At 42.0% G+C, this 14027-nt stretch overlaps 2 protein-coding genes across 2 annotated transcripts; one reads left to right on the top strand and one right to left on the bottom strand.

Annotated features, from left to right (window-relative positions):
• Positions 1-6738: 6738 nt before the first annotated feature.
• On the top strand, positions 6739-9388 carry Bcreg1. Its single transcript, XM_024693928.1, has 3 exons — positions 6739-7207; positions 7438-8399; positions 8455-9388. The coding sequence occupies exons 2-3, from the start codon at positions 7807-7809 to the stop codon at positions 9119-9121; spliced, it is 1260 nt and encodes a 419-aa protein (XP_024549717.1). The 5' UTR covers positions 6739-7207; positions 7438-7806; the 3' UTR covers positions 9122-9388.
• Positions 9389-11122: 1734 nt separating this feature from the next.
• On the bottom strand, positions 11123-13990 carry BCIN_07g02540 (hypothetical protein). Its single transcript, XM_024693929.1, has 3 exons — positions 13571-13990; positions 12184-13515; positions 11123-12087 (listed from the first exon to the last, which is right to left on the bottom strand). Exons 2-3 carry the CDS (start codon positions 13433-13435, stop codon positions 11450-11452), a joined length of 1890 nt encoding a protein of 629 aa, XP_024549718.1. The 5' UTR covers positions 13436-13515; positions 13571-13990; the 3' UTR covers positions 11123-11449.
• Positions 13991-14027: the final 37 nt, after the last annotated feature.

Here is a 14027-nt window from a genome sequence, read left to right on the forward strand (position 1 = left end):
AACGAAGAAGCTATTCTTCAATCCAAGCCACTTCATGACGTTCTCCATGATTGATTTGATCTCAGAGAGATCTTGAGTAAGGTCAATCAATCAGTGCAGTGCAGTGCAGCGCCGCCTACGATTTTGAATTGATCCTACCTGGTACGATCAATTCTTAGACAGGAAACCAAGAATGGTATGTGTCGGTCAAGAAACCAATCGTTGAATCGAAACGCTCTCGGATTTGACCGTTCCCATCCTCATCATTCACACATTCCGAGACTCGACACTTGTCTTCTCTGATCTGAAGAGAATGCATAATTTCCCCGACTCGTACGTGCAAAAGGCAAGGAATGAACAAGATTGAAACACATAGATGTATTACTTGATGATCATTACACCTAGCAATATTAAGTACCTAAATTACAATTTCCTTCCCAGCAGTAAAATTACTATCTTGGGAGAATTTACAAAAGGGGATTTCGATGCTGGGTAACATTATGAGAGAAGATCTATATAGTACGGAGTGACGAATTCACAATTTCCGTTTATGAAGTTTGGGGTAGGATGGGATGAGTACTTCTTCATATACTCTTCAACACCCGTATGGACTGCTTGATCATTGAACGTACTATCTCCCTCCTCTCCAACCTCGTTTCTGGAAATCATTCAACGCGTTTGTGATATTGTTCGAACCCGGTAAATTTGGATGATAGCTATATCATTTACTATCCTGTTCCTCTCAAAACACTTTAGAAATCACTTAGTAGCAAAGAAATCCTTACATACATATTTTAAGATGCAAAATTCCACACACACACACACACACATACCATTCCATACGGCACAATCAAGCCTCGAAAACTATCTCGTCATTATTCATTATCATCAGGTGATACTCATCCCCTGCATTCAAGAATCAACACGACCCCGAAGCTTATCTGCTCGCGCGGAGTATGTATCCAGACCCATCCAAACGAAGGTACAATAAGATGATGACCTAGGAATCGAAAGACCCCGCACTGCCAGCGACATAGCAACCTTGAGATGACGGCATATTTCACCCTCTAGATAAGGGGACAGCCAATACTAGCACTTAGGTGCGGGCTATCTTGCGATAGCTGAATGTGTAAACTCGAGGTATGGAGACACGATGATGAAAGAACCTGAGGGGAAGATAGGGGACTGGGAATGGCGACTGTCTGATTGGATATGCGATACGAATTCTTATTCCGCTTGTGGTTTGTTTGGAGAGAGATCTCGAGGAACTAAACTAACCAACTGGGTAAGCGAATGGATTTTCTTCGGTCCGACCGAGAACGAGCGATGTTGAACTTTTCAGTGAGGAATTGATTGCGCGTGCTGCAACTTGGATGCAGATAAGATAAGATGAGTGGAGAGAGATTGTGTATGTATGTATGTATGTATGTGTGTGATGGAATTCAATTGTGATGGATGGGGGGGGGGGGAATTGTGGAATTCTAACCACAGAGAGAGAGAGAGAGAGAAAGAAAAGAAGGGAAGGTGATAAGATAACAGCAAGGGTTAATCATCATAACACTACAAGAAAACAACCAGAAATGCTCCCTACAATCACATCGTCCGAGATTCACAATTAGCAAGCGATCATCCACGAGAACCAATCACTCCGCCAGTATTAACACCCCATCGTTTTCGCAAAACCAAAAAAGGCTAAGAGAGAAGAGAGAGAGAAGTTCATTTATTCATTCATTCTTGTTTAGTCTCAAATAAGCATCAATAGTATGAATGAATAGTGGATCCTCCAATCCCAAATCCAAGACCTATCTCTCATGGAAACGGGTAGGTGAGATGCAGACGAATCCAAATTCTCCCTAGCACACCATTCGCAAACTTAGAGTCCTCTTCCCCCCCCCCCCCAAAAAAACTTAAGCTTTGAGTTGGCAGATAAGTTCGAAATTCTTACCCGGGAGTCAGCGAGGGAGTGAGGGCGCTTGTTCAAAACATGCAAGCGTGATATCTTGTCTCGTCCCGTCTTGTCCTGTCTCGTCTTGCTAAGTCGTCATGTTCATATTACTCTGTCTGGAGACAAGAGGGGAGATATCTCACCAGGCTCTTTCTCGCCAAACAAGACCCGACTAGTCCACTCCAGTCCCATTTCACGTAACCCAGAGTACGTAGCTATTGACAATAGAATGAATGAATAGAACGAGCAAATCTCGAGAAGTGGATTGGGGGAGAGCGGGAGAGCACACCTAGTTAGCTGTCATAGTCGCAGATCATCGTGCGTCCCGCGTAGTCGATTACATACAGAGACCAAGACAGAGCGAGAGATGACATTTTAAATTTTTTGTTCTTGAAGATCGATCTTTGGCGCAGGTGCAAAAGTATATCGGATTCTGGGACTGAATTACATAGGTGCACTCGCTACTTGGCAACTTGTCACATACCGGCGATCACTAGAATTCGATGCTATACCTACCGAGGCTTCAAGTGCATGTTTATTAGTGTCGAGACCAGGAAGGAATTGATTTCTATTTAAAGTTTTGGACACTAGTAGGAAGAATAGTGATCACATTGATATTAATGATTCATTTAATTCAATTTTGGAAGAATTTTTCTTTAACAAAAAAAAAATAGAAATAATCTCAATGCAATTTTGGAGGAAGAAGCTATATTTACCCCTTACATACATACATACATACATCTATACCTACATGCATTACACATCTCTCTCTCTACCTATCTACTTCGCACATCACAAATCCTCACACGATTACCAAAAGCCGAGGCTATCCACACATCATCCATAATCCAAGCCAAATCAAGCCCAAGCCATGCCGCAACTACCGAAACCAAACCCCAAGCAGCACTGGCCCTCCCCCCGAAACTTTCACAGCCATGAATGAAATAAACGCATCCGCACCCCCCCCCCCCCTCCCAAAACGGACTGTGGAGAGCTGGCTCGGCCGGAGAGTGAGCGAGAGAGTGAGAGAGAGATCAGAGAGATCAGAGAGATCCCTCTCACGGATCCCGTGCGTTTCCATTTCCATACCGGATACCTGAGATCTCACACACCTGACTGACACCTGATACCACACTTAAGATTCATTGAAACTTTGTTTCGTCCTCTTCTTTCTCTCTTCGTTTTGTTTTGTTTCTCCCGGTGTCAACGTGCTTTGACACTTGGAGTGCATCCTTGCATGTACATCTCTTTTTGACCTCACTCGCACACATAGGTAGATAGATACTCAGTGTTTATGCCTTCAAGTAGCCACGTGCCCATGTATCCATGTGTGTCCAGGATTTCCCACTCCAGACTCCAGACTCCAGACTCCATGTTCGATACTTCATGCTAGCCATACCAAAACTTTACACCTTTTGCGCCATCCACCGACCGACTCATGCAGCTAATGCGCCCAGCACCCAGCAGCCAGCACGGAAAAACAAAACCCCCAATCCCAAACCCAAAACAAAAAAGATCAATAAGTCTTGCGATCGATCGACTTTACTCGGTATCACGTACCGTACCCATCTCATGCTAATCCGGATCCCCAGCTGAAATCTAGCTAAGACTTTCGTCCATGCCAAGTTACCTTTTCACGTATGCTACGGTAGGACACTACCTATCGCAATGACACACATAGTATGGTTGGCACATCGATTGTAGTTCTTGTACCGTGGTGTATATCTGTGTTTCTCACTCGATGAGTTTTGCGAAGAAGATCTCTGGGAGGGTGGTGGTGTGTTGTGTGTGGGAATCTTGGCTTGCGGTGTTGTTGTGTTGTGGTCTGTGTAGGTATGTATGTATGTATGTGTCTATCTAATGGTGTAGGTGTCTAGCTGTGTGTGTGTGTGTCTATCTAATGGTGTAGGTGTCTCTCTGTCTAGCTGTCTAGCGGTCTCTCCATCGACACCTCATGACGCTCCCGCGGCTCCCATCTCCATGGTCGTAGCGTGTAACGTGGGGCGGCTTCACATCATCCCTATCCATCCATGTCCATTTATTCTTCTCTATGCATTCCATTCCCAAGCCACTCTTCCACCACCCCAGCATTCCCAGTTCCCAACACTGAAAAAGCGGGGGTCCGATATGCATGTATGGGGAAGTGCGGTCCCCGATTCACTACCATGTAAGAAGCATCTAACCCAAGTAGAGTAGGGAGGCAGGGAGGCAGGGAGGTAATCTTACATTATCGAAATCGAACCGTCCAACTACCCAAAACAGTAAATCTAGTGATACCGTAAACAGCGTAAAGTAAATACAATGCCAAAGGTAAACCAACCTGAAAACTTCCACCCATCTCATAAAACTACTGAACACCTACTACCTCAAGGCTTTCGACGCCTCGATCCAGCGATCGACCAATTCTGTTCCATAGATGAATATTCCGAAAATCTCTCCATGACCATCTCGATATCTCTCCACTCCCGAATGTCATTTGCAAAGTCTATTCACGCACTATGACTCCAGATATTTAACGTTACATAACTTATTCCAGGACCTAGGACATTAAAGCAGATTAGGAGAGTACAGTGTAAGAAAGGGATATAGGGGGCATCGTCATACGGAAATCTGCTTGGGAGATGGATGTCCGGTATCCGAGTTCCGATCACGGGGAAGGGGAAGGGGAAGGGAGGAGGGAAAGATACGATGGACCATTATTTTTATTTTTATTTTATTTTCTCCAGCCTTAGCCTTACACGAAGTACAGGATGAGAATGGATAGAAAGAGGAAGGAGAAAGAAAGGACATTGACCAACCATATTGAACGATTGAGACGTCCATCTCAAACCTGCTAGGTACTCGCTCCGTCCGACCCAACACGACCTTCCCTAACCCGATGAGAGAAGGAAGGCATGCGAGAAGGAAAAAGGGAAAAGCGTGAATGGCAAAACTGTCTCGAGATTTGTTCTAGAATTTCGCGTGTCTCTATCTGTGTTCTGTCCGTGATATCTCTGCCTGCGCCCTTGGTTTCCTCACACAGTGGATAATAATACGAATGAAGCATCCATCGTCGAGAAACCAAAAAAATCAAAAAGGGTCGGGAGAAGTTTGATGCGTGTATCATGTAATCATCATACCGTCCGTATTCCCTCCTTCTCCAAACGTGGGTGGGTACCTGAATAGGTAAATATGTATGGAATACCGATTGGTACTGCGCTGTGCGTCTTGCGTCTTGCGTCTTACGAAAAAGAGTATCTAATTAGATGGAGAATCTACATTCTCAATGCCATTCTCAGTGCCATTCTCATTCCCACTCCCATTCCAATACCCAGCACCAAACCCAATCCAATCCAATCCAATCCAATCCAATCCAATCCAATCCAATCCAATCCAATCTCCAATGATGTAAAGAAGAAGAAGGAGAAAAAAACAACCCGAACAGTCCGTGAGGTGGGTAAATAGATAGAAAGATAAATAGTACCCAAAAATCAACCCCAAAACAAAAAGATCTTCACAACTTAATTTAGATGCACGTACTAGTGTAGTACGGTCAGTGAGTATATGCAGGTATGTATGTAAGTATGTAAGTATGCTTTGACAGCGAGCGCAGTGATGATCTAATTATGATTTATCTCACTACCTTAATAACTCTGTCTACCTACTTGTGTAAATTAGGGGAAGGAAGGGGATATGCATGAGAGGGAAAGTGAAGTGAAGTAAGTAAGTAAGTTGAGTTGAGTTGAGTTGAGTTAGCTAATAAGTAATTAGATAGGGTTTACCTTTTCGATTCTGTCGTTATCTGGTGTGTGTGTGTGTGTATGTGGTGTATATATGTATATATGTATATATGTATATTTGGTATATTGGGTGTATATATATGTATGCATAGAAACTATGCGTAAAACTCTCTGTCTCTCTCCATGAGGAATGAGACTCTCTAGATGATCCAGACGATCACAACCATAAAGACCAGCAGGACCATCACAACTATCACAACTACCAAAACCATCACATAGCATAAACCATCATCATCACCACCACCAACAAATAAAACATAAACCACATCACCATCACCATCAGCATCTCCATCTCCATCTCACAACACACACATTCATCGATCGAGGAATATCCAGATCTCAGCATCCAATCCCAGCATCCAAGTAATCAAATCCAAACCCGAAAACACATCTTTTTTTTCTTTTTTTTCTTTTTCTCCTTCTCCCATGATATTATACTTAGTGATATTATACTTAGTTAACTCCTATGATATAATATCACCTACCCACCTACTGGTATACCTACCTACCTATTTACCTTACCTTACCCCCCAATTCCACACCCAGATCATCACATCACATCACACCAACAAACTAACCAAGAAAGACAAAAAAGAAGTGCAATCCATGTGCAGTGTGATGTGATGTGATATTGACAATATCATGCCAACCTACCTACCCACGCCATCTCCCTACGGAAAGAGTAAAGTATCCGTCCGTTCCACCCAATTTCGCATGATTAGCATAAGGCTCGGGGGGGCTCGGCTAGAATGGATCTGGAAGGGTGATTTTATATTAGCATGCTATTTATTACCATAAGTTAGTTATTATTTATAACGATTTATCAATCAATCAATCAATCAACCAACGATTTTATTATCCAAGATACCTCATTACCTACCTCATTAGTCAGTCAGTCGTGCTCGAGGATCACCATGCCTGCCTGCCTGTCCCTCACAGTAATACATAAAATAAAATAAAAATAAATAAGCAACTGGCCATAATAAGAATACTAATACTAATAATCATCATAAGAAAATAACCACCCAACCCAAAGATGACAGAGGCTTAATTAAATAAAATAACCCCCCAAAAAAAGTAAAGACCTCGCAAGCTAATCTAGTCAACCAAATCTCGAATTACCTTATTCCTTATTTTAAATCATATATGCTCGGTGTTCTCGATTCTCGATATCTGTGCTCTCTTCCGCTGGTTGTATATAAGTCACACAACCCACAATCAATCGATAATTCATAATCCATCATGGCTTTGACTTGGACTTGGGTTTAGGATCCGTAAAGTGTGTCCACCGTCCGTTGTCCGCTGGATCCTGAACATCCATCACCCATGATCCATCCATATTCATATCTATCTATACATGCCACACGCACAGATACCATACGCACATCTACATGCCACAATAATACCACAATAATACCACAATAATATTACACATATCACATATATCACACATATCACAAATACCACATATACCACATATACCACAATAACCACCATATCATAGGTAAGCGGCCCTCCTTTAATTCATACAATACCTTGATCCATTATCCACTATCCACTATCCATTATACATCATCCATCATCCATCATCCATCATCCATCATCATCCGCCTTCCGTCATCCACCCTCATCCACCCTCCTCCACTCCCTTGCATGACTTTACCCCAGAATCTCAACAATTTCTTCCATCGTCAATTTCACTCCCAATTTTAGTTTATGCTGATCTGGAAAAAGATACAAAAACAGACGCAAAAGCACTTTCATGCTCATCATTAGATTTTGCGCATCCGTTCACGCCCCGAACCTGACATCCATCACACAATCTTTGCGATGCGAATGTGATTTTCAAAGTGGCATTTTTGACGTTGGGATTGTATCATATAGCTCGAAAGCCCGTTAAGCTACCCCAACGGATTTTGTTAGTGTGAGTTGTTAGTCGGTATCATACCAGTACCAACACTCAATCAAATTTCACAAAGGAAATTTTTACATATAACACATATTTCCGTCACTCAACCACATTTTTCACATTAACTTGTCTTTTAATGTTGGAACTGAAACTGGGAATCCACCATCAACTCAACAACCGTCAACACAAGCAACATGGACCTCTCGAGAGAAGACGAATATTTTGAGTGGGTGGATCGTACGGATGTGGTGGATCTTGCACCGCGAATAATTCGTCAACCCGAAATCTCAGCCTTGAAAGTAATTTGCATGGACGATGCCGACGAGGATGAATTCGAATTTCCAAGGTACGACGATATACAATGGAGCAACGCCCATGAGGATCACGTTCCCAAGGAGGAATATGACGCTCAAGTCGACTATTACCTTCAATCTCCCTCGCTCCAACCGACATACCTCGAGGATGATGTATCATTGTGCAGCACTCCGCCAACCCTCTCTCCGTCAGACCAATCACCAGCATCCGAACTTTCGGAACTACCGGAATCCACAGAACCTTGCGACATCACCGAAACCGTGGACGACTTGGGTGTCCGAGTTAAGCCATCACATCATGTAGATTATCTCGCGCACGATTGGCCAGAAGAGGATTTATGGGCGTCCTGGAAATTCATTCAATCACATCGTACCGCATATGAAAATAGCAAAAGACTAGAGAATGCGTCCTGGAGAGGTTGGGCGAAAAAACGATCCAATCTGAAAACAATCGACCCGTCAACATTTGGCTGGTACGCACCGTTAATTCAAACTTTTCTGGTCAGTGTAGTGCTAACACAATAGTAGGGAAAAGGACCATGACACAACATGGCTATATGGACCACTCCACCAGCAAGAGCCCTCGAAATCTTTATTCTCTTCTCAAATGGATTTGGATTGTCGACCAAAATTGACGAGATCGTTATCATACGCAGACGTCAGTGTCAAGCCGATTCTTAAACAACGAGGAATATGCGATGTATTATTGAAACGCTCATCATCGGCGGGATTGGAATCGATGGAATCTTCATTGCCTTCCCTTTCCTCTGGCAGATCGTCCCCTACATCGACCTCTTCAAGAAAATGTGTTCGCTTCAACGATGAAGTTGAACAATACATCGCAGTTAATAATTCATATGAAGGCGTAACCGATTATACGATGGGAAAATCTACCGTGGAAGGAAATTCATCTGCGTCCATGGCTCACTCGTCTTCGAAATCGAATATGCGAATTGTCGCCAAGCTTCCAAATTCGACTCTGAAGAATACGGTCGAGGTTGATAATATCTCTGCCGCGGCTTACAGTCTACAACAATCTTTGATACAAGATCATTTCGTCCTCCCGAGGTTCGAATATGAAGAATACGCTAGTGCAGCGAATGGTGATGATGATGAGTGGGAGCTTTCGATGATGGGGATGGATTTCAAGACGTCGACGACTTCGATTTCAGTGGGAGGAGGTGGTGTTTATTAATCTGGGTAATGTTTCACACTTAGCATGGCGTCTGGGTGAATGGAATAAATAATAGCAGCATAACTGGTGTTTTGCATAGCATGTTCGGGGGGAATTATGGGATGATTGATACCACTTGCTACTCGGTGCCCTTGGTGGGCCACTCGACTGGCTGAAATTTGAAGAGGAACGCAATGTTCTCGCCGGTACTGTAACGGCCGGGATGATTTTGTACGCGTAGCATAGCACATAGCATAATATGAAAGAAAGAAATTAAAACCTAAAACATGAGTATCTCGATATGAGAGATGATGATATATATGGTTCGAGGTAGTGAACGGACGTCGTTGGCATTATGTATGTGTATATATATATATATATGTATATGTAGGTAGGTATGAATCTATAATGAGGGGAAGCTTGGTATTTTCACTAGAGCAGCGTGCGTGATTGGATGGGGCAGAAATTCACACCGCTTGAGGTATGTATTGTATCACCAGATTGTATGGAGTGATTGTATGGAGTGGACTGGAATGAAAATGATTCGACGAGGAGAAGAGGAGAAGAAAAGAAAAGAGGAAAAAAGGAAGGGGGAAAAGAAAAAAAAAAAGACATGTGAAATTTGGAGTGTGGGGTGCGTGTGTGGAGTAGGGAGTGAGTGAGGAGTGGAGAGTGAGGAAGAGATGAAATGGAATGGAAAGGAAAGGAAAGAAATGGTGATGGTGATGGTGATGGTGATGGTGATGGTGATGGGATTTGAGGGTTGAGATTTGAGGGTTGAGATTTGAGGTGATTTTGTGGAGGTGTAGATGTGTAGATGTAGATATGTATGTGTAGATATATATATATATGTAAATATGTATGTGTATCCATTGTTGCGTGTATATACATATACATATATATATAGATATATATATATATAGATATATCATCTTTTATCCATCTATTTTTCTATTTGAATATATGAGTAGATGTTGAAATGGGATAGGATGGGATGGGATAGGATGGGAAATGGGAATGGGAATGTTTTTATATTTTTTATATTTTTTTTTGAGGGCGGGAAGAGGCAGGGGGGGTTTGCTTTTTGCTTTTTGCTTTGTTTTTGTGTGGTTGTTGGGAGTTGGGAGTTGGGAGTAAGAAGTATGTTAATAAGTATGTCAGTAGATAGATCGGAATAGGTAGGGCCCGAGTTTGGCAGGGGGAAAGGGGGGAAAGGTGGAAAGGGGAGAGGGGGGAGGAGAGGGGGTGGAGAGAAGAGGGGGTGGAGAGGAGAGGGGAGAGAGGAGATGGGGGAGGAGAGAGGGTGGATGAGAGAGGATTCAATTATAGGTATCTAGCTAGATTTGTGGTTTGTGGTTTGATATCGATATTTCAGAGGGGAGAAGAGAGGGAGGGATAATAGTCGCGGATTCGCCGGTGCGGGTGCGGGGTTGTGCTTGTGCTTGTGCTTATGCTTATGATTGTAATATACGTGAAGGTATGATTTGTATATATCTATATATATATATCTAAATAGGAATCATAGAATAGAATAGAATCGAACAAGCAAATTCACAAATTCACAAACTAACAAACTAACAAATAAACACATAAATGATTCAGCTAATCAACAATCTCAAGATTCGATTGCGAGGCATTGCCTAGCTATCCGATATACAATATACAATATACATCATGCAATTTGAGAGAGAGAGAAGAAGAAGAAGAAGAAGAAGATTAGTATCTAGATATTTCAATAAATATCCCAATAAATAGATATACAAGATCTTCTTTCCACAATCTACTCCAATAAATCTCTAGTATGTTTATGTTATTTGAATTTCATATATATATTACAACAGACAATAGTAGATACTCGGGAGTTGAGTTCTAGGTTCTCCTCCTCGCCTAGGTTAACATACCTATCTCCCCCCCTTCCCCATACCCCTCTCAGCATCTCTTCACATTCTTCCCATATAACCAAACCATAATATTCTATCCGAAATCTCCCAGTGATATTCGCCTATAGTAATCACACAAGTTTCACACACCCAGTATCCGAATTAAAATGAGGTAGAAGAGACGGAAGAGATGAGAATAGACAAGAAATAAACCATACAAATACATCTACATACGATAATGGTAGCAATTACAACAAATTATTTTTAAGAGCCAGAAGAGCCAGTCAGTCATATTCCCATATCGCCATAACATACCATGCTCAGCTAAGCCTTCAGAACATGTATCATCATGTATTCCATCCCATTTCCCCATCAGCAAATTTTGCAATAGCTACTACCTAGTATCTCTCCATCTGTGAACACCTCTTGTCCATTTCAAAAATTCCATCTCTGATTTCTCATCAAATATTTAATCTCCATAGCGAAATTCATGAAATTCCTCTTCATCACTTTCAAATCCTTCAAGCCACTCCAATTCTTGTTCCATCAATCCCTGGCCCAATTTTTTATTGATTTTGCAGCCAATATCTGTAATATCATCCTTAAAAAGACACTCTCTATGCCAGCTAATACCTTGACAATCCCCCCACATATCTTCAATGAGTCGCTTCGTCCATTTAGCGATTTGTGAAGGATTCTTTACAAGGATGTCTTGCTTTTGCATCCAACGTAACTTTCGGAAAAGTCTTTCTCTCTCCAAATGAAAGTATGCTGCCTCATACATTGTGGTTCCTTTCTGTATTTGAATCTGAATGTGATCAGGCATACTTCGATTTAATAAACTGGCGATCTTATCGAGTTCATAGATGTAGCGATCCAAATCTTCTCCAAGACTACTCTCGTATGGATCTTCTTCGTATTGATGGAATACACTACAACCAGTACACTTATGAAATACTCCTGAAAGTCTCTCCTTTTCGACGAAAGCTGTCAACTTTCTAGATGCTTCGACCATTCTTCTGTATTGAGGATCTAGTTCTTTCAAAACAGAAGCTCTAGCAGCTTTGAACTCTGTGACATCCTCCTTATCTTTGGCTACGATAGCTTCTGGTTTAGGTGTTAATGATTGTCGAATAAATCTTGCTTCAGATATCATTCGGTGGTTGAATTAAGTTCGAGCTTAAGAATTAAGGATTGACTTACTAGAAAAAGCAAGCTCCACTGGATGATACGATGAAGGAGAGCGAGATTTGAAAGGGTTGCCAAAAGAAGCACCAGGAAGTTGCCAACCAAAATGACGAGTCTCTCTCCGACTACCTTCATGACCTTTTTGTAAGGTGATTAGATCCCTCGCGAATTGTCCAGATCTTTCGAATGAAACCACATATCGCTCTAATCGCTGATACATCTTGAATACCTTTTCAACGGGCGAAAGATCCTCCACAATAGCTTGGTATTGTTGAACGATCGGCAACGCCAAATTCATAGATCTCTCAAGATTGACCTCGACTGTTTGGGCTTCGCTGTAAGGAAAGTAATACTCAGGACCCATGCCGCACAAATGAGTAGACTGTGGTAAGTCTGTCTTAAATTGTGCAATGTTCAACTCCAAATGTATGTCTCTCAAGAGCCTCAGCGGTTGAAGTAGATAGTTAAGTTGATCTTGCGAAAATTTGTATTGTGTATCCTCAGCCCTAGTCGGAGAAATGACGATACTGACTCTTGCAAGTGCAATGACGATTTCGAGAGATCTTTGTGGTTGTGTTGGAGCTTCTTGACATAATGCTTGACAAAAATGAACAAAAGACTTTGCTGGTACCGGATTTGTTGTAGTTGGTCTGTATGCACCAGCAAGTATTCTCCAGCGTTTAACTTTCTTCAAGGCTCCAAATGTGGAGAAATCAAAAGGGATTTCTGTTCCAGAATATCCCATCATGTTGCGCTCAAAATCATCCTCTGAATCGGTATCCTCAAAATTATCGAAGCTGGGATCCGTAAATCTGGTGAGTGGTGATTGTGGGACATGAAGGGAACCAACTGGACCATAGCCGCCAATACATTCAATGATGAAAGTGTTTGAGCCATAGAGAATCGGTTCCGCTTCGTCGTGAATTGCTTTACACGTACGTAAGATTGTTGGGGTAAGTTCGAACTTTACACATTTTCCATATTCGGCAGCTTTGCCAATAGTATCGGCTTCACTCAACTTGGGATTGACCAGGAGTAATTTATAAATCTTGAGACGAAGTTCGACAGGAAGTTTTTTCATAAAAGGTGAAGTAGATGTAGCCTGAATCAGACTTTCTTTCGCATCCTTCAATTGCGCAAGAGTGCTTTCAATGATAGCTTGCTTCGCCTTGATGGTATGACGGAGACTAGCACACGATTTTTGCTCTTCTTCAAGTTGCATTCGAAGCAGATTGAGCTGATCATTTTTGGTTTGGAGTCTTGGCATGATGATGATGACGACGACGACAAAGACGGCGATGATATTGTCTCTTTTGACCCTTCGTGACCTTTGTCGACTTTTATGAACTATGTAACAAATCAGCTCCATCGGAAGAACGAACAAAAGCGAAATTGATCACACCTTCTGGTTCCTTTACCCTCTTTGCTCATTCGCCGCTCATGAATGTCACATCAATACCCGTGTTGAACAGTTGAGATGATATCGGTCGTGACACGACTGTACCCCACCAATTTGAAGGCTACCAAATATTCGAGATGTCTTGAACAACAATTCGAAGCTTAGGGTTTTGATGATTTGATTGAAGTGAAGATAAAACCTATGGCGATGATGGAGAAGGAGAAGATTTGATTCAGGAAATGAATTATTCGTGCAAGTACAAGTGAACGATTAAGTGTGAGCTTGCTGCCTTAACCTAAGGGTTCGTCCTTCCTTTCTTAGAACGGAGGGGGAAGGAACAATTGATGCAGAAATGTAGACATACACAACATACACAACATACACAACACGTTTAGCATCAAACAAGATTCCGATCCAGGAGTCAAAGAGAATGATTAAATCGAAATATCCAATGCCTTGT

The sequence above is a fragment of the Botrytis cinerea genome, chromosome 7 (assembly GCF_000143535.2).
Source record: "Botrytis cinerea B05.10 chromosome 7, complete sequence".
In the NCBI taxonomy this organism is placed as follows: domain Eukaryota; kingdom Fungi; phylum Ascomycota; class Leotiomycetes; order Helotiales; family Sclerotiniaceae; genus Botrytis; species Botrytis cinerea.

Excerpts from the sequence above, each read along its gene's own strand:
- BCIN_07g02540 (XM_024693929.1), bottom strand. The coding sequence starts at position 13,435 with ATGCCAAGACTCCAAACCAAAAATGATCAGCTCAATCTGCTTCGAATG. Across the intron at positions 12,088-12,183 it reads AGTGGAGCTTGCTTTTTCTA|AAGCTATCGTAGCCAAAGAT; the intron begins GTAAGTCAATCC and ends CACCTAAACCAG.
- Bcreg1 (XM_024693928.1), top strand. The coding sequence starts at position 7,807 with ATGGACCTCTCGAGAGAAGACGAATATTTTGAGTGGGTGGATCGTACG. Across the intron at positions 8,400-8,454 it reads GACCCGTCAACATTTGGCTG|GGAAAAGGACCATGACACAA; the intron begins GTACGCACCGTT and ends ACACAATAGTAG.